Raw genomic sequence first — 22060 nt, 5'->3', positions numbered from 1 at the left:
CATCCTATGACGACTTTAATGACAAGCCTTGAGAATTCCCAAAATTAATTAAGGCAGTGTACTTACCACTCCCTCACTATAACCAAGTGTGTTTGTATCAGACATCTAGCGCTCCTCTTTACCAAGGCCGTCTCTGAGGGCAGACCAGCATGGGCGACCGTCAAAGCTCATGAGAGGTGAATATCGGAGGTAGGGATTTTGGCCCGGATGAGAGGCGAAGCCTAGGAATAACGCTCCCTTGAATATCGGAGCTAGGGATCATACAAGTTATTTTAAAGGTGTGTATGCTTTTTATCCCTCTAAATAAAGGGATAACAAAAATTTATGCTTTTAATGTTTGTTTTCTTATCCCATATTTTACACAAACACCATTTTTTCTTCCTTATTTTCACTTCAAGGAGGGATAATATTATCCCTCCATTTTAGTGTGATAATATTATCCATCCTTGAAGTGAAAATAAGAAGAAGAAAAGTGTTTGTATAAAATATGGGATAAACAAATATTTAAAGGCATAAAATTTTGTTATCCCTCCATTTAGAGGGATAGAACACACCCTAAAAGGTTTAATTATAAATTCAACCTTACACTGCATCTGCATGGAACACATTACCATCGGCATAGTAACCGCATGCGACCCATACTATAATAGCATTGAAAAGTCTACTAAATATATATAGCTTGTTAGAATATGGATAATCTATATATATTAGGTGTTATTTTGTACACAGTACAGAGACAATTGTTACATGAGTTGTTATCAGATCTATTAGATTTTATATTTTAAAGAATAAGCACAAGACTTATACTTGAAGTATAATTGTTGTATGAATATATTTCTTATTTATCTGATAACCCACGAATTTATTCAACACTATATGATTGGACTCTTATTTCTTGAAGAATAATTATCAGATTGATAGATCAAAATAATCCAAGCAGAGTTCTTATCGAATTGGACTTCTTTATACATCTTCTATATAAAGGCGAAGAGAAGAAGGTGGATCGGTTGCTGCATTCATTATTCTCGTATATCTCCAAAATATTTTCGTTAATCAAGCCAGACTTTATCCTTATATTTTTCAGAATATTTCGTGAGTTTTGTTACTACTTTGTTAGTGAGCGTGTGTTTGGTACTTTGCTTTTCCATGTTGGCTTGAGCAAGGTACGTTTTACTTGGTGTTTTGAAGTATTGTGTTGTAAGGGATGTGGTGTGTTCGCCGGGGTTCACATTTAGAATGTTAGTTCTATCTAGCTTTCAATATTTCACTGTTGGTGAAGGTTTGGAAAGTTATAGAGGCGTAGAAATGTTGAGTCTTTTTATAAGTTCTGTTGTAACTTATCTTCTCATAGTGAAACATTTTATCACTTTTTGTGTTTGTTCCTATTACTGTTCTTGTTACTTATAAAGTTACAGTATCTCGCTCGGTACTAACTCTGGTGATTGCGAGATTTTTATGTGTATCAGAACAGGTAGGTATTTCATAGCTTCACCTACATGAGAAAGAGAGAGAAAAAAAAAACAATTCAGATCCGAACCAAAAAAGAAAAAGGATAATAGAAGGTTTAATTTATGAATATCTTCTCACTGATTGATGTGTACTTTGGTTTACATTTTGAAGTTTTTAATGAATTTTATTAGATTAATAAACATATTTAAGTGAACTTGCTATAATAATTGAAGACATTGATGTGGAAAGAGTCCATCGAAAAGAAACGTAAAAAGATGAGAAATTGTCAATTTAATAATAATAATAATAATAATAACCACTAGTCCCGGTCCTTCCGGATCTTAAGTTGGGCTAAGACTGGATTATTTATTTATTGGCCCACCGCCTTGAATTTAAGCGGCGGCTAGGTTTATTAATTTTTTTTGTTCGTCAAAAATTATCATATTGAACAATATGAATTTTAATAAAAATATGAATTAAATTGTAAATGTAGTAAAAATATTACTTTAAATATGAGTAAAGTTCTATAAATCTTATTATTATAAATAAAATTGATAATTATTTCGTGAACGGATCGAGAAGAAAATTATAATAATTTTATTATAACTAAAAAAATGATAATTATTTTATGAATGGATCAAAACGAAAATTATAATAATTTTTTATGTACGAAAAAGTATGGAATTTTTTAAAATAATATTATACATTTTGAGGAGAGATCTTTTTTTTGAAAAAAAAAAAAAAAGTCTCCCCTCAAAAAGTATAATTGGGGGTTCGAAATGCAATTTCATTATTTATTTTTCGGAACAAATCTGATCGGTTGAGCAATTTCATTTTTAGTGAGTATTTATTATTCTTGTATGTAAGTTTTAATTTGCATGACAATAATTTGTCGTTTCATCGTTTGTGCCTTGTGTTGTTTAATTTAATCAGCATGGGTAGTTAATTTGTTTGGTTTGAGGAAATAATGAAACAATTTTTAATTTTGTAAGATCTAATTATGTGTTTAATTGATTTTAATTGAATTTTAATTTATTTCTTCAGTAAAGTGTATTAATCTATTTAGTACTAATTAATTTTTTGAGTATGGTGTTTTAATTCAGATTAGTATCAATTAATTTGATTAATCTGTAATTGTTGGAATGCCATTAATTAGTGGCGAAGCTATCTTACCGATTGTAGGAAATAAATTGATAGATGAATTATTACTAATTTGTTAATTTAAATTATAATCCTAAGATATCCATCTTAATGCTTGGAACTTTAAATCTAGGTTTGTTATTTCAACTAGGTTGTGTACTTGTGTTTCAATAAGAGAAATAATTAGTTTAAGTGTCTAATGCTAATTATAGAAAAAGTATATAAGAATTGATTTATCTTTGTATAGATTATCAGAGTAGTGATTATTAACTAGTATAAATTTATTCGAAGCTGAGTCCCTTTATATTTATTAATATCTTGTTTGTTAGTTCAGTTGATTATTTATTTTCTTAGTTTATAACCATTTCTCCAAATTTGAGATGTGGTCGCTACATCAAAACCCAATCTTCAGAAAATTGAGTAGATTAATTCGTTCTTTGTGATTCAAACTTGTTTGTTGTTATACTTATTTTGATTGTTAGCAAGATTGATGCATATTACTCCATCGATCCACAAAAATTTTGCCACATTATGTGCGATAGGGTTTTAATTAAATACTTCCTCCATTCACAAAAAAAAAAAAAAAATCCCGTTTGAAGGTTGTCACAAATTTTAATAAAGTTGTTAAAATTTTTGTAAGTAGAATAAAGATATAATTTGTAGAGATATGTTATTACAAACAAATAGAATAAATGTATATTATTAGTTAAAAAATACTCATATCGCAATTTACGGTACAATATACCAATCCACCCCTAGAAAAATAATATACTTATTTTGATTCTCAGCAAGACTAGGAGAATTATTTAGTGATAGGCGATGGCGATCTCGCCGAAACCATAATAAATAATGTGGTGCTGGAGAGTCTTGGTCGTTTCTAGAAGGGAGTAAGGGAGGCTTGGGATTTTGACCTTTTTGATTAGTTGGGACAAACTTTTTTACCCATTTTCTTTTGTGTTAATTGCTGCAAATACCAAAACTTCTACCCGAATTTCTGAATTTTATACGATTTTTAAATATTGTGATTATACCATAAGTGATACTATTTATTTTGAAAAATTAATCTTGATAAATAAAAATAGTAAGATTTATCATTTGTTTATATAAATGGATTGAAATAATATTGAAATATCTCAAGACTTTTGATTATTTCAATCATTTAAGCTAATTTTGCTTTATCTTTATTTTATTGAAAGAGTACTGAGAGTGAAAAATACATCTTAAATACCCCCAAACGTTTAATTTATTTTGAGTTAATTGGCCCTTAGCTTTATCTTTTGAGTTTACCTTTTCTTTTTACATTTTTCATGTTTAATTAGTGTTTGGAATGTATATGAGCAAATCGACATCACTAAATATATGAACTTTAGGCATAGTGCAAATTTTTCAAAGTTAAATTATAAAAGAAAAATAAAAAGAGTCAATATATCAAACTAGCCCATTCAAATAAAAAATTTAAATAATAGCCAGTTTTTGTGTTAAATGACTAAACTGCCCCTAAGATTAAAATTAAAAAACTACCCACACATAATCTCTCTCTCTCTCTCTCTCCTGCGACGGACGGCGAGAAACGCTGCCGTCAACCTTCCTCTGCCATCACCGCTGCTGATTCCGGTGTAGCTGGAGATGTACTCGTCGCCTTGCACCGCCGTCATCTGGTTCCGCCTCGACGACTAAATCCGATTCTCCATTTCTGAATGACAACGATTTAAATTGACAAGTTCCGCTGTCTCTATCGGTCGATCTGTTAGAGGTGAGTAAGGTGTTGCTATTGCGTTGTGTCTATTTCTGATCGATACGGATGGCTAGGGTTGGGAGGGGCATTGCATTTCTTCTTCATTCTTTCTATTTTTAAAGCTTTTCAATCTGAATTTAATTTATAGCAAGGGCTCTGAATGGGAGGAATCGTCTAGGAGCTTTGATTTTGTCAATTTCTCTTCGGGGCGGGTTTTGGTAGCTTAGTGATTTTTACCCATGGCAATCGATGCGTTAGATTTTTTGATTGATTGATCTGCATGTGGTCAGGGCAGGTTTGCAGATTTGTTGTGCGGTCTTGTGATTGTTATTTTGTCGGCTGGGGTGTGGCCACTGTTGGTTGTGCGTGGACGTGTTCTTTTTTCTCCTTCTAGAATTTGTTGTCGCTGTTGTCGTCCCTCGCCGACAACATGGCCACGGCAACAGCGGCGTTGCCGCGATTCAACCGGCGAATCGCCATGCCCAACCCTAGACGATCCAATTTCAGTCGATCAGTAGCCACAGATCACAAGTTGGATGCATCAAGCGCTCATGATTCCAGATCTATGAATTCACAACCAGATTTATGAATTCACAACTTAATGTTCTTGAAAACACAACCTGATCTATTAATTCACAACTTAGTGTTCTTGAAAACACAACCTGATCTATTAATTCACAACTTAATATTCGTGAATTCACGACTAACACTGTTTCTAGTTGTGAATTTAAATTTTAAAACTTGAATTCACAACCAATACTAGCTATTCAGTTGTGAATTCGAGTTTTTAAGCTTGAATTCACAATCAAAATTAATGATAGTTGTGAATTCAACTGGTCGTGAATTCGCGGGTAATTTTTAAATTTTTATATGCAAGGGTAAAATAGTAAGTGTGATTAATTTTTAATATTTTTTATCTTAGTGAGTAATTTTTAAATTTATTATTATAAAATGGCTATTTTTAAAATTCGTTCAAATAAAAATATGCGTGCGTTGATTTAATGGTAAAATAGTTAATATTAGAAATTAATAATCTTAAGTTCAATTCAATCGTCACATGATTTTTAAATTATTTATTTAAATATTAAAAGAAGTAAGATATACAAAGTAAAAAAGACGATAAGATATAGTGATTGGCCACACGCTGCATTTTCATTTTCTGACATACTCTTTTGTGTAAGACTTAGTTTATTTATGATTGTCGATTGATCATCGTTGGTCATCATTAAAAGATAAAAAAAATATAATCAAAATGAAAAGATGAAATGTCTAGAAAACAACACCCAGTTATTATTAAGAGTGGCATACCAACTCTTCTAAGAAGTCATTTTATCAAAAGTGATCATATGACATGTGTCATGTTGTTATGTTATTGAATAAGAAATTTTTTTTTGATAAAATTTTTAAGTTTAATTAGTATTTTTTTTTAGAATTAGTTTAAGTGAGTTATTAATAAAGTATAAAGATTGTATAATTAAGTTGGATTAATTTAGATTATTGATGGTAATGGGTCTAAGGTGAAAGTGACGGCAGACTATTTATTTACTGGCCACCGCCATGAACTTAAGTGGCGGCTAGAGTTTATTTAGGAGTTTTCTTTTGATGGTGCGTTCTCTTTGGTTGTAAATTTATCATAGAAAAATGAATGATAAATAAAAGTTCAACATTTAATTAAATTCTTCTTTTTTTTTTCCATATTTCCTATTTGACCCTTACTCATTCATCATTTACACTACAAAAGAGGAATAATATTATCCCTCCAAAAATGGTGTGATAATATTATCCCTCCTTTGTAGTGTAAATGAGGAATGAGTAAGGGTCAAGTAGAAAATGTGGGAAAAAAAAGGATTTAAATGGTAAAATTTTATTTATTTTTCCCTTTTCCATGATAAATTTACAATAAAAAATAACGAGTCTTGGTCGTTTTCAATTGAATTTTAATTTATTCTTTCAATAGAGTGTTTTAATCTAACTTTTTGAGCTTGATTACGTTAAGTTATAAATTCAAATTAGAGTTAATTAGTATTCTCAATTCAAAATTATTGGAAGATAGTCTTGGTCGTTTTTAAAAGGGAATAAGGGAGGCTTAGGATTTTAACGTTTTTTATTAGTTAGGACAAACTTTTCTACCCACTTTGCTTTCTTTCAGATGGGATCCTATGTCCTAGAATATAGTGTGTACCACATGTACCATTCTTCATTTTTTTATTTTATAAATTATTTTTTATAAAAATAAAAATTATTATTATATTATAAACTCTAACTAATATTTATCATTGAAAAATTAAAATTTAAAAAATTATATAACTTAACTTTGAATTAATGAACCCAAATAATATATTATTAATTCAAATAAATATAAAAAATAATTATAAACCCTAAAATGGATGAGTGAACCCTTATTAATTATCTTTATAATATATAAAAGCATAATAAATTAAAATTGAATAAAAAATAATTAAAATTATAATATAATAAGAGTGGTACACGGTGGTACACAGTATATTTTGGGACGGAGGATCCCATTTGTCTTTCTTTTGTGTTGGTTGCAGCAAATACCAAAACTTCTATCCGAATTTGTGAATTTTATACGGATTTTTAAATGTTGTGATTATATCATAAACGTTTAATTTACTTTGGGTCAATTAATTGGCCCTTTGTCTTTTTGAGTTTTCATGTTTAATTAGTGTTGGGAACGTATATAGTATATATATATATATATATATATATATATATATATATATATATATATATATGAGCAAATTGACATCACGAAATATTTGAATTTTAGGTAAAATGCAAATTTTCAAAGTCAAATGATAAAAATATATATATATATATATATTTTATTCCCATGAGGACATCCAAGCGAATGTAAATTTCTATACGTGAATAAAGAGGTTTAGTGCTCAAATTTCACTGTTCCTTTTTAAAAAAAATATGTTTGTGTTGATTCAGTAGCAAAATAGTTAATGGTCTTTGATTCGATTGAACGTCACGTGATTTTTAAATTATTTATCCAATTATTAAAAAAGTCAAATTAAAAAGTCAAAAACTCGGTAAAAAATATACTCATTGGCGATAGGAGGTTTGTCATTTTCTGACATATGTTTGATTTGTGTAAGTGGCCCACTTCTTTATATATAAGTAAACAAGTGATGAACCAATCTCAAGTGTAACGCTGCTCTTGCGCTATATGTATTCAAATATACCCATTATGCCTCGGCTACAACTAGTTTCTATTCTGTATTTCATCTTGGAGCTTCTTTTACCATCAATTTCTGCTGCTGTAATCACCAAATTACTTGGATGTGAGGGTAAATGTGGGAATTTATCGATTCCATATCCATTCGGAGTCGGGTCGAATTGCTCACTGGGCCCATCCTTTACGATGAGTTGCAATACTTCCACAAACCCTCCAAAGGCGTACCTTTCCATCATCAATAAAGAAGTGATTGAAATAAATGAAACATATATTCGGGTAAAGTATCCCAACCTAGTTTCAGTTTGCTATGATTTGTCAGCAGCGAAATCATCATATTCATACAAAGACAGTATGGCTGTGAACTTGACGGGGACTCTGTATGCGTTGTCGATGTACACAAACAGACTCACCGCCATAGGCTGCGATGACGCCGTGTTGCAGTCCAACGGAACTTCCACCAACGGCGGCTGCTCAGCGTTTTGTGATGACGACACTGAAAAGGGCGGCGTCGGGTATTGCCCATTTGATCCTACTTTGATCGGTAACGGTTGTTGCCAGGCCCAAATCGTCGGAGGTAATACACATAGTCATTTACGTATATAATGTTTTTTTTAGTCTACGAGTATATCTATATGTAAACATAAATTTCAATAGAAAGTGCTATCACCTGAAAACTGTTCAAAATATGAAAATGGAGCTACATGAACTCCACGGTAGGGGGTTCCATGGGGACACTAGGCCCAATTGGGGTTCTTTTTTAATTTAGTATGTAGGAGAAATAGGTATTTTTATGTGTTAATTGGTAAAAAAATATCCACTTTTTATTAAGTGTGTATGACAAATATCTCTTTTTATAAATATTTTATGATCAAAATAAGTGAACAAATTTTTAAATACTCTTAAATGTTGATAGTTTTGGTTGATTTTTTTATTAAAAATCCTACACATTTCTTATAGAAGTATACGATTTGACAGCAATCAGTAAAAATTCATGTTAGGATTGTGTAAGGTGTTGACTCTCAAGTACAACAATGATTTCAAGATTAAGGATAATTTAATTCATGTGGACATATGTAATGCATTTTTTTTCTTTTTTTTCGACTACAAAATCATCATAATACTCTCTTTGTCCTAGAAGAATATGCTCACTTTTCTTTTTTATCCATCCCACAAGAATATACACAATCCATTATTGGATATGACCCCACAACTAACCCCTTGTTTTTATTTTCAGTTTCAACATTTATTTACAACTTTACCAATACGGACATTTTTTTCACTCATAACGCACTCAATTAACATTTATTAAAATTCGTATCGAACAAACTAAGATACTCTTTCGAGTCGAAAGGAGTATATTTTATTGTAACGTTATTGTTATTTCATGTTTTTGTTTAATTTATCTTTATTTAATTAATTAATGGTTTGATTTTAAAGTTCTTTGTGGTGAATCTTAAAAAAATTAAGACTTGAGTTATTTATAGTTAAAACAAAAAAAAAATAAAGATATATAATTATATATAATTAAATTTTAAAAAATATTTCAAATCATATTGTATACGTGTTTCTTAAAATAAATTATATGTATAACATGCTATTATTCTAGGCTAAAAAAAACATGTCATTATTCTATAATAATTGCATAATATCCTATTAATAATTTTTATATTAAATAAATAGAAATACATAATTAAAAATTTTATATACTAAAATAAAGAAAAAAGGAAAATTAAAATGGTTTAAAATAAGGTTTCTAGTTTCAAGGAAAATGTTATTACTTAAAAATATTAATATGTTAGAACTTTAAATTATCATAATTTATTGATTTTAAATACATGTTTTACATGTTATATATCGAATGCGGTCCATTTATGATCTTTCATTCAAGATATGTATTTCATATTTGATTCAAAATATAATTAAATAAAAATATAAAAAAAAAATGTGCTCTATTTTCAAAGTGAGGGGAAAATGAAGAAATTTAATATTAGTAGTGAAATTAAGGGGTTAATGGACGGTTAATTTATTTTTTATGTATTAATTCTAAATTTTTGAATAAATTAGTTTCAAATTAGAGATTCTCTTTTTAATATAGCATACGTTTCTTTATTATTAAACTTACAATTTACTTTTTACATTGATTTTTCTATACTTTTTCTAGTTATATGTATATATATATATATATATATACATATATATATATATGTATATTTTTCCCTTTGTCCCATAAGAGTATGCACTTTTTACAATTTCGATACATTTTATAAGAATGTGAATTTTTTTATTTTTGGACACTGACCGCCACATAACACTACAATAAAGTAGGTCTCTTTTTTCACTCACAATACACTCGCCCAATATTTATTAAAATACATGTCATCATAAGTGATGCACACTTATACTAGATGAAGAAAGTATTAAATATACATTATTTGTATCAATGAACATTTTCTTTTTCTTTTTCTAAACTTTTAATTAAACATGTAAGTGATTATAACGTATTGATATTTGCTTAATCTTAATACATCACATCGGTGCACTCCAGTGAGACCCCTATTTTTTGTGAGACACTGAGTACAATGAATAAGACATATATACTGATGAATAAGGTTGTATATACTGATGATTAACAAAATTTAAAAAATTGGTAATGAATAAGACATATATACTAATGAACAACGCAGTATATATATATATATATATATATATATACAGTCCACATCAATAGGGGGAGTTAATACCATTGATGGTATTTAAGTGTGTCGGGAGTTACAGACAGAAACGGACGTAACAGCCCTGCTGTTTGAATTTGCCATGAATTCTCCGACAGCGGTTACAGAAGTAACGGCTCTGCAGTAATGTGGAAGCTTCCTGGGAGACCAAGGGTCCTCCCGGGCCAGGCCCGAGCGGGCTTCGTGTGCATGCGCGTAGGCCCAACCGAGTTGGGCCTCGAACCAAGTTTTCGTTGGTCCAAAAAGATAAGGGTAGGCCCAAAGACCACCCAAAGACCAATTGCCAAGATCCAAGTCCACGGCCGTGTGTCGGGTGACGGGGACGGGACGGGACGGGCCGGGATCGGGACCGGGCGCCGGGGGCCGGGGCCGGGCGTCGGGCGACGGGCCGGGGCCATTCCTCAAATGCCTCTCCCCGGTGTTTGATGTACCCATAATTGTTTGGTGGCTTTAGAAAGGCTTTAGTACAATGTCATGTTGTCAAATGGCTTCAAAATCAACGAATGTGACAAATGTGTCTACATCAAGAGCACTAATAATGGGTACGTTATGGTGTGTCTCTATGTAGACGACATGTTGATTATGGGAAGCAACAATCGTATCATTGTTGATACGAAGAACATGTTAAAAAGGAATTTTGACATGAAAGACATGGGGTTAGCTGACGTGATCCTTGGAATGAAAATTCTCAGGACCACTGATGGAATAACTTTGACACAATCTCATTACATTGAGAAAGTGCTCAAAAGGTTTAATGCGTTTGACAAATCGCCTGTAAAAACCCCATTAGAACTCAACGTTCACATGAAGAAAAACATGGGTGAACCTGTCGCACAGGAAGAATATGCAAGAATCATTGGGTGCCTTATGTATATTACAAATTGCACTCGACCTGATCTTGCATGCCCAGTGAACAAATTGAGTCGCTATACAAGCAATCCAAGTAAAGAACATTGGAAAGCACTTGAGAGAGTTTTGAGATACTTAAAGTATACTCTAAATTTTGGAATACACTACACGAGATACCCCCCGGTACTTGAAGGGTACTGTGATGCTAACTGGATATCCGACGCGAAAGACTCGTTATCAACGAGTGGTTACGTGTTCACTATAGGGGGAGGAGCAATCTCGTGGAGGTCTACAAAACAGACATGTATTGCTAGATCAACTATGGAATCAGAGTTCATCGCTTTAGACAAAGCAGGTGAAGAAGCCGAATGGCTACGAAATTTTTTGGAAGATATTCCATGTTGGTCAAAACCCGTGCCGCCTGTCATGATAAACTGCGACAACCAAGCAGCTATTGGGAGGGCGAAAAGTGGGTTGTACAACGGTAAGTCTCGACACATACGTCGACGACATAATACCGTAAGACATTTGATCGAAAGTGGAGTTATCTCAATTGACTATATAAAGTCAATAGATAATCTGGCCGATCCGCTCACTAAAGCTTTGAATCGAGATCAAATGTATAAATTGCTAAAGGGAATGGGTGTCAAATCCACAATATAAGGATGATTATAGTGGTAACCCAACCATGATGACTGGAGATCCCAAGAACGTGGTTCAATGGGAAAACTAAGCTATAAGACTCCAAGTAGAACACTCAAACTACTTGCATTCCCTAGAGAGCAACTGAGTGTTGAAACCTGCTTAGTGGTAAGGTTAAGTCATTGACTTTTAATGATTCCTAAACACCTCAGGGAGGTTGAGTATAGCAGGATACTCGGAAAAGAATCACCTATATAAGTGAGATGTGGGGGCCGCATCGACCTAACGCTTATGAATCCAAAGAGCTGTCCAAGGCCCGCAAAGGACAAAAACGTGAGAACGAAATGAGGTTGAGGCGTTAGTGTGTTAATACTGTTGTCTCGGTATACACGAAGGAGAAATGGTTCAAAGACATCAAGTTCTACCAATTCACCAGTATATCCGATAGTATTAACTAAGGATGGTTCAAGGCCGCAAACCACCTATTCTAATGCACTAAGGTCTCTTGAGAACAGAGCTTGTGTCTGCATTTGCATTTGGCTATTTCCACTCATGTGGGGGATTGTTGGAAATTGGTTGTGAGTAACCAATCTTTGAGAATTTTTCGAGTACCGAAAACATTTAATTTAGCATAATTAAATGGGACAGGATCGATCTACGTTCCGAGTAGATGATCGTAGTATATTTATTTACTCAAAACCGATTTCCGGTGAGTGAGAAATAATTGTTTAAAGTTGGGTACTTGAAACATTAAGCTGTGGGAAAAGATAAGCATTAAATAAGATTTAATACTTATCCCACATCGGAATGTGGATAACATTTATTACAGTATAAAAGCTATTACATCATAGGATGTAATAAAACTGTGTGCACACGTGACGGGTTGCACAGCCACACGCGCGCCGCCGCCGCCGCCGCCCGCCCGGCCCCGGCCCCGGCCCCGTCGCCCGACGCCCGGCGCCCGGCCCCGGCCCCGGCCCCGTCGCCCGACGCCCGGCGCCCGGCCCGGCCCCGGCCCCGTCGCCCGACGCCCGGCGCCCGTCGCCCGACGCCCGGCGCCCGGCCCCGGCCCCGGCCCCGGTCCCGGTCCCGTCCCGTCCCCGTCACCCGACGCGCGGCCGTGGACTTGGACTTGGATCTTGGCAATTGGTCTTTGGGCTGGCCTTTGGGCCTACCCTAGGCCCACATCGACTATTATCTTTTTGGACCAATGAAAAGTTGGTTCGAATAGGACGAGGCCCAACTCGGTTGGGCCAGCGCATGCACACGAAGCCCACTAGGGCTTGGCCCGGGAGGACCCTTGGTCTCCCAGGAAGCTTCCCACGTAACTGCTGCTGTCGGAGGAGTCATGGCAGAGCTGTTACATCTGTAACTGCTGTCGGAGGAGTCATGGCAGATTCAAACAGCAGGACTGTTACTGCCTGTAACTCCCGACACCATTTGAATACCATCATTGGTATTAACTCCGCAGGCTCCCCCATTGATGTGGACTGTGCCTATATATAGGACAGCCTCCATGCATCATTCACCACCTGAAAACAAGCATTACACTCTTACTCTGCTGCACTCTGCATCGTAAAGTTCTGTTCTCGCCTCGTTCCAGTTCGCCGGAGCTCGTTGGTGTGCGGTGCTGCTACCTACGAGACGAAGCCGTTTCATCTTTGGGGACGACACGCCAAACCGAGAGCACTACCGGGGCGTATCTCGTCTTGCGGACAGAGGACCTTCCTCGACTCGGCTGCCTTTACTGGTTATTAGATTGTAATTTTCAATACAGTTTTTCCCTTGTATTCTCAACTCCTACATTTCTGTTTCATTGTACTACGCCCGCAAGCTGTAATTCCAACAATCGCAAGACGAGATAGCTTGCAACGTGGGAGTTTTTGAACTTGTAAACTGAACTTAAAACTTTCGTAACTTAAACACCTTTGCTGGAGATGTCGACCGGTCCTGCGAACTCCACCGAGGCTGCCAACGCCGTTGCCGCTGCCAATGCTGCTGCCGCTGCTTCTGCCGCCGCTGCTGCCGCCGCGGCCGCATCAACCGTGGCACCCGCCACCTCTGCCGCTGCTGCCTCCACCTTTAGTGGTGGACATTTTGGTGGTCCAACACCGCTGCCTTTCATGTTTGGTGCTAACCAAACCACACTTGGAGGAGATAGTTCCGTGCAAGGAACGGTTGGCCAAACTCCGTTTGGGTCAACAATTGGTTCCACTTCGAGTGGTTCCGTGGGGTCCATGTTTGGACAGAACGTTGGGGCCTTCGGGACCAACATGATGGGCTATGGCCATGTGGTGGGGTCGGTTCCAACCCAACCCCCAAGGGCGAACGCAACCGCCGACAAGCCACCAAAGTTTTGTGGCTCCGACTACAAGAGTTGGCGTCAAAAGATGTTCTTTTACCTCACGACGTTGGGGTATGCGGGATACTTGACGGACAACGAGCCGCCCACACCGGCGGAGAACGAGACGAGCTTCACCGTTCGTGCAGCCTATGATGCGTGGCATAATGGCGATTTTCTTTGTAAAAATTTCCTTCTAGGTGGTCTAGGGGATAGTTTGTACAAAGTTTATGTTGATGTAAAGACCTCCAAAGTGTTGTGGGAGGCACTAGACAAAAAGTATAAGCTAAATGATGCTAGTACTAAGAATACTTGTGTAACCAGGTACATGGAGTACAAGATGGTGGACTCGAGGCCCGTCATCGACCAAGTGCAAGAATTCCAACTTATCTTGCACGACGTACTCGCCGAGGGACATGTGGTCTCCGACTCATTCACCGTGGTGGCGGTGATTGACAAATTGCCCCCAAGTTGGAAGGACTTCAAGACCTACCTCAAACACAAACGAAAGGGGATGACGTTTGAGGACTTGATCGTGAGGCTTCGCATCGAATGCGAGGAAAGAAGGATCGATGGCAAGGGGAAGGGCCAAGTTGAGGCCAAAGCTAACTTGTTGGAGCGTGGTGGCCCATCCAACTCCAACAAACGTGGGCGCCCTAATCCCAAGGACAAAGGCAAGGGCAAAGCCAAAGTTCCTGCCCGCAAGTTCGAAGGTGATTGCTACAACTGTGGCAAACCGGGCCACTTGGCGAAAGACTGTCGCAAGCCCAAGAAGAAGAAGGCGAAGCAAGATGCCAACGTTGTCGAGAAGGACTTCGACGAGTGGAACGAGGATGACTTAGCGGCGGTGATCACCGAGGAGGTCAACCTTGTTGAGAACCAAGGTGCTTGGTTCATTGACACGGGCGCAACTGTGCACGTGTGCTCCGACAAGAGGCGCTTCTCTACCTACAAGGCTGTTGAAGGGAGAAAGCTAAGCATGGGTAACCAAGCGTCGTCGGAAGTTGCCGGAATGGGTGATGTGGTGCTCAAGCTTTCATCCGGCACGGAGATAACCTTGAAGGATGTGCTGCATGTCCCGGACATCCGCAAGAATCTCATCTCGGGGTCCATACTAGTTAATAAGGGCTTTAGACTAGTTTTTGAGTCCGAGAAAGTTGTTGTAACCAAGTTTGGAAAGTACCTTGGTAGGGGTTTTCTCACCAATGGGCTTTTCAAGCTTAATGTTCAGCCGGTCAAGCGTGTAACTGGCAAGCCTATCAATGAAAATGCTACTACTTCCTCTTACTTGGTTGAGTGTTGTGATTTATGGCATTGTAGATTAGGACATGTTAATCTAAATGCGATAAAAAGATTAGTAAATATGGATTTACTAAAAATAAACGAGTTTAACACTCAAAACAGATGTCAAATTTGTGTTGAAGCAAAAATGACGAAGTCTCCGTTTCATTCTGTGGATAGGAGCACTAAACCTTTAGAACTAATCCACACCGACGTGTGTGATCTAAAGTTTGTGCAAACTCGAGGTGGTAAGAAGTACTTTATCACGTTTATTGATGACTGCACAAGGTATTGCTATCTTTATCTTCTAAGAAGTAAAGATGAGGCTATTGAAGCTTTCAAGAACTTCAAAACAGAAGCCGAGAATCAACTTGGTAGTCGAATTAAGATAGTTCGAAGTGATAGAGAGGGAGAATATGTTGCTCCGTTTGAGGAATTATGCAACGCTAGTGGTATAATACATCAAACAACTGCTCCATATTCACCTCAATCTAATGGTGTTGCTGAACGCAAGAATCGAACTCTTAAGGAGATGATGAATGCCATGTTGATTAGTTCTGGGTTACCCCAGAACATGTGGGGGGAGGCTGTTCTATCAGCCAACTATATCCTCAACCACTCAAGGGAAGGGACGTCACTCCCTATGAGTTGTGGAAAGGCAGAAAGCCCTCATACAAATACCTTAAAGTGTGGGGGTGTTTAGCCAAGGTACAAGTGCCTCCACCCAAACAAGTCACAATCGGTCCTAAAACAATTGATTGTATCTTTGGGTATGCACTAAACAGCAATGCACATCGTTTTTTGGTTCACAAGTCAGACATTCCAACAATGACTGTAGGAATGACGATGGAATCAAACAACGCTGTTTACTTTGAGAATATCTTTCCTTGTAAAGACAAGGGAAAAGAAGAAGCTAGTACAAACAATGATACTAGAGAAGAAGCTACTAGTTCTGAACCTGTTGAGACAGTGCCCGAATCGCGAAAGCGACCAGGCCCTGACCTTAAAGGGTCAGAACCAAGACGTAGTAAACGAGACAGGATAGCCAAGGACTTTGGTCCAGAATATATCGCCTTCATGCTAGATGAAGAACCTTCATCTATCAAAGTGGCGTTCTCTAGACCAGACGGACTACTCTGGAGGGAAGCAGTCCAGAGTGAAATTGATTCAATCATGCAAAACCACACTTGGGTGTTGGTTGATTTACCCGAAGGTTGTAAACCCTTAGGATGTAAATGGATCCTAAAAAGAAAATATAAAGCTGATGGATCAATAGACAAGTATAAAGCGCGCCTAGTCGTTAAAGGATTTAAGCAGCGTGAGGGGTACGATTTTTTCGATACCTATTCACCAGTGACGAGGATTACATCTATTCGAGTGCTTCTCGCGATTGCAGCTCTGCACAATCTTGAGATTCATCAAATGGATGTTAAAACTGCGTTCTTAAACGGTGATCTAGAAGAAGAAGTCTATATGGAACAACCTGAAGGGTTTGTAGTACCTGGACAAGAGAAAAAGGTATGCAAGCTAGTAAAGTCTCTCTATGGACTGAAACAAGCGCCGCTGCAATGGCACTTGAAATTTGACAATGTCATGTTGTCAAATGGCTTCAAAATCAACGAATGTGACAAATGTGTCTACATCAAGAGCACTAGTAATGGGTACGTTATGGTGTGTCTCTATGTAGACGACATGTTGATTATGGGAAGCAACAATCGTATCATTGTTGATACAAAGAACATGTTAAAAAGGAATTTTGACATGAAAGACATGGGGTTAGCTGACGTGATCCTTGGAATGAAAATTCTCAGGACCACTGATGGAATAACTTTGACACAATCTCATTACATTGAGAAAGTGCTCAAAAGGTTTAATGCGTTTGACAAATCGCCTGTAAAAACCCCATTAGAACTCAACGTTCACATGAAGAAAAACATGGGTGAACCTGTCGCACAGGAAGAATATGCAAGAATCATTGGGTGCCTTATGTATATTACAAATTGCACTCGACCTGACCTTGCATGCCCAGTGAACAAACTAAGTCGCTATACAAGCAATCCAAGTAAAGAACATTGGAAACGGCCCCGTCGCCCGACGCCCGGCGCCCGGCCCCGGCCCCGGCCCCGTCGCCCGACGCCCGGCGCCCGTCGCCCGACGCCCGGCGCCCGGCCCCGGCCCCGGCCCCGGTCCCGGTCCCGTCCCGTCCCCGTCACCCGACGCGCGGCCGTGGACTTGGACTTGGATCTTGGCAATTGGTCTTTGGGTGGTCTTTGGGCTGGCCTTTGGGCCTACCCTAGGCCCACATCGACTATTATCTTTTTGGACCAATGAAAAGTTGGTTCGAATAGGACGAGGCCCAACTCGGTTGGGCCAGCGCATGCACACGAAGCCCACTAGGGCTTGGCCCGGGAGGACCCTTGGTCTCCCAGGAAGCTTCCCACGTAACTGCTGCTGTCGGAGGAGTCATGGCAGAGCTGTTACATCTGTAACTGCTGTCGGAGGAGTCATGGCAGATTCAAACAGCAGGACTGTTACTGCCTGTAACTCCCGACACCATTTGAATACCATCATTGGTATTAACTCCGCAGGCTCCCCCATTGATGTGGACTGTGCCTATATATAGGACAGCCTCCATGCATCATTCACCACCTGAAAACAAGCATTACACTCTTACTCTGCTGCACTCTGCATCGTAAAGTTCTGTTCTCGCCTCGTTCCAGTTCGCCGGAGCTCGTTGGTGTGCGGTGCTGCTACCTACGAGACGAAGCCGTTTCATCTTTGGGGACGACACGCCAAACCGAGAGCACTACCGGGGCGTATCTCGTCTTGCGGACAGAGGACCTTCCTCGACTCGGCTGCCTTTACTGGTTATTAGATTGTAATTTTCAATACAGTTTTTCCCTTGTATTCTCAACTCCTACATTTCTGTTTCATTGTACTACGCCCGCAAGCTGTAATTCCAATGCACAATCTCCCCGGCAACGGCGACGGGCCGGGATCGGGACCGGGCGCCGGGGGCCGGGGCCGGGCGTCGGGCGACGCAACGGGGCCTTTCCTCAAATGCCTAAAGCCTTCCCCGGCAACGGCGCCAAAATTTGACTCGGTTATTTTCTCCCTCCGGTGCGTTTGATTTGTTTGTTCGTGTTGTGTATGCAAGGACGTAGAAGCTTGAAGAGAAAGCTTGCACCCTACTACGACAACATTCACCGACCTCGTGAGGCCCCTTTAAGCCTGGAGGAGGAGTCTGAGTCCAGTTCGAGAACCCTTGTGGAATCACAGTCTCGAGAGGGAGACCGTGAAGAGAGAATCGCTTCCGATCCCATTCTGGAAGCCATCGAGGATACACCTCCTTTGCACTCGGAAGGAGAAGAAGAAGTTCGGCCTAATCCTGACCAAGAAAACATGGCAGAGCAGAACGTACAGTATATGGGGGATTTTTCCAGGCCTGTTATTGGGACCACTAGCACTTCTGCAATAGTGTTTCCCACGGCGGTCCGGAATTATAATCTGAAGCCCAACGACTCAAACTTGCTGCCGCTCTTTCATGGGATGCCCAGTGAGGACGCCTTGCAGTTCGTCCGTGATTTCTGCTCTCAAGTGCAAACCTTCCCACTGTCGGGACTCACCGAGGATCAGTTGAGACTCAAGTGCTTACCTTATGCACTCAAGGACCGAGCTAGGACGTGGTTACTGTCCCTGCCGCCGAACTCCATCACCACATGGGGAGAGGCATGTGAGAAGTTCATGCTCAAGTACTATCCTAGCCACAAGACACAGGAGATTAGGAGCCAGATAATGAACTTCATGCAAGGAGCTGACGAGCCTCTCCACGAGGCTTGGGAGAGATTCCAAGAGCTCCTTCGCCAGTGCCCACAGCACCAGTTAGCACCCGTCATGTTGATGCAGTTCTTCTATGACGGATTGATTCAGACGGCACAGTTTATGGTGGATAGTACCGCTGGGGGCAACATTGCCCGAAAGACAGCTGATCAGCTCAAGGAGATCTTCAACACACTTGCAGCGAGTTCTCAACAGAAATCAGTTAGAGGAAGGAGGGTTGAAGCCAATGCAGTAGCTCCCAACAATGAGCTTCAGAAGCAAGTAGCAGAATTGATGAGACAAGTTCAGTACCTCAAGATGAACCAGGCAGAAGCCCCACCAGTTCACGCGCCACCAGCAGAAGGATGTGGAATATGTGGTGAATTTGGCCATGGAATTAACGCATGCCATCGAATGGGCGAATTCCCACCTGAAGGACAAGCTGAAGTCTATGCTGCTCAGGGCTATTCGGGGAGGCCTCAATTTGAACAGAGGCCCAGCTTTAATCAAGGGCAACAAAGCTCCAATTCGGGTTGGAGAGCTCAGCAGCAGAACTACACTCAAGCGTATCAGCAGCAGCAGCCTCAGCAGTATCAACAGTTCCCTATGCAACAAGGGAATTTTCAGCAGCAGCAATACCAGAATGCTCCTCAACAGTTTCAGAAGCAAGCTCAACCGCAGAAACCGTCTCTCGAGGACACCATGCAGTCCTTTATGGAGATGACCAAACAAAACATGGAGTCTCAGAGTGCTACTATCAAGCGCCTCGAGACCACAGTTGGGCAATTAACAGGAGCCTTGACTCAGCTGCAGCAAGAACAGCCAACGGGGAGGTTCCCAAATCAGGACCAACAGCCGCATCAAGCTCATGCCGTGGCGGTGATCGAGGAAAATGCCCCAATAACCGATGGGAAATGGAGAAGCAGAACCGTGCAAGCAATCAAGGCTACCCAATGCCCCAGTGAGCCATTGCCACCTGTCACTGTTGCACTAGACCAACCACCACCCAAGCAAGGAGATCCAGGTAGCTTTATTTTTGATATTAGCTTAGGTGGGGTTGAAAAGGTGTTTGGAATGCTTGATTTGGGCGCGGCAGTTAATTTGATGCCGTTTGATATTTTTGAAAAATTGGGTAATAAAAGGCTGAAAGGCACGAATTTGAAGATAGAGCTAGCTGACGGCTCTATTAGTAGTCCACGGGGCCTTGTCGTAGATGTTGAGGTGGTTGTGAGGGGAATTAGAGTGTTGGCTGATTTTGTCGTCCTAGATGTGGGAAAAGGGATTAGAAGCGAGAATGGGCATCTCGTGCTACTTGGCCGGCCCTTTATGGCTACCACCCATACTCGCATCGATGTGGGTACGGGGACTGTAAGTATGGTAGGGGCAGGTAGAGCGGTAACATTTTCTGTTTTTGATAAAAAACCTGCTACCCCCACCCCCTTAATTCAAATATGCTCGTATGTTGAAACATTTGACGCCTTGGATGAGGATTGTATTGTGCAGGAATCCCTTAATAAGTTGCAGGAGGAGGACGAGATTGTGGAGGAATTCCTTGCTAACTTGCAGGAGGAGGCTGACTTTGAGCAGGAATTTCGGGATAAGCTGCAAGAGGAAGATGATATAGAGCAAGGATTTCTGTGTGCTTTGCTATTGGAAGAGAAGTTGAATGAGGTTGGGTTACCCAATCTCGTTGGATGCGTGGATAGAGGGCCATTCAAGGATATGAGTATGGAGGACTCATTTGGAGGACCCGCAGCTGCAATTCAAGAAGATGTGCTTACAAGGGCGCTAAGGCAGCTGAAGCTCCAATCGGATTTTGGTTAAGGGGTTCTCTTAGTCGGGTTGGCGACTTAAAATCTAGCGCTGCATGGGAGGCAACCCATGTTTGCTTGCTTTTCCTTGTGTCGTTTTTCTTTCGTTTTGTTTATGTTGTGTTTTGTTGTTTCTGTTGTTTGGTGCAGGTTGTTGCGTTGGAGACTGCTTGCTCTATGGATGAGAGAGAGGCAGACATTGTGGGACACTACAGACTCACCACTTGATCGGTATTTAGGGAAGTTTCCTCTTTCACCCCTCTTTTTGTTTGCACTGAGGACAATGCCAGATTTTAAGTGTGGGGGGGCGCTTGTTGGTATTTGTAAATCCTGTGGGTGTTTTCCTGTTGTGTTCTTGGGCTTTCTTGTGTTGGGGCGAATGGTCCCCTTACCTTGTCTTCTTGCTTGTTTTTAAGTGCATCGCATGTTGATAGTGATTCAATGGCGATTCTGGATTGTGTTTGTGTTGTTTGTTGTCCTTGTCTGTCATGATTGATTTGTTCCCAACATGGTGTAATTAGCTTAAGCTTTTGGTGCAACACCCTGTTGAGCAACCCTTGACGTGATTTGTCCGGTAGATGCTAGGGGGAGTGTTTTCAGTGCAATTTCCTAATATCTTTCTCTGTGCTGAATTGTTTGGTTGGTTGTTGAGTTCTGATAGCTTTGGGTCTCTGCTCCTCTAATGGTTTCATTATGAGCATGGGAAACCACACGAGAATATTTTGGATCACCTCCAAAAGTTCAATCTTGTGAATTATGGCCCATCTATTAAGAGCGAAAATAACTTGACCCCAAAAAAAAGAGAAGTGAAATGTGAAAAATGAACGAATGTGAAAAATGAATGAGATATGATTGTAAAGGAAATTGCATTAGGAAATTCACCCCTAGCGGAGAATCGGGTCTGATCGGATTGAGTTGTATCACCTTCTTGTTGCATTTTTAAACCTTAACTTTGAGCATCTGATTGGGGACATTGATATCTTGAAGGACTTGGATTGGTTTGTGTTTGCTTGGTGAGAAGAATCGCTTATGGATTTTCTGTCGATGTTGTGACTG

The 22060-nt window shown here is 39.3% G+C and overlaps 1 protein-coding gene across 1 annotated transcript in view; it reads left to right on the top strand.

The window, feature by feature from the left end:
• The first annotated feature begins 7514 nt into the window (after positions 1-7514).
• LOC131012021 (uncharacterized) overlaps positions 7515-22060 on the top strand; it is a 26810-nt gene continuing 12264 nt past the window's right edge. The window contains exon 1 of the mRNA XM_057939926.1: positions 7515-8103. Coding sequence (XP_057795909.1) covers positions 7521-8103 — 583 coding nt within the window. The 5' untranslated portion in view covers positions 7515-7520. The remainder of the gene's footprint in view (positions 8104-22060) is intronic.

This window comes from Salvia miltiorrhiza, chromosome 2 (assembly GCF_028751815.1).
Source record: "Salvia miltiorrhiza cultivar Shanhuang (shh) chromosome 2, IMPLAD_Smil_shh, whole genome shotgun sequence".
Lineage (NCBI taxonomy): Eukaryota > Viridiplantae > Streptophyta > Magnoliopsida > Lamiales > Lamiaceae > Salvia > Salvia miltiorrhiza.
The sequence above is the reverse complement of the archived record's forward strand: the minus strand, read 5'-3'. Positions and strand labels throughout refer to the sequence as shown.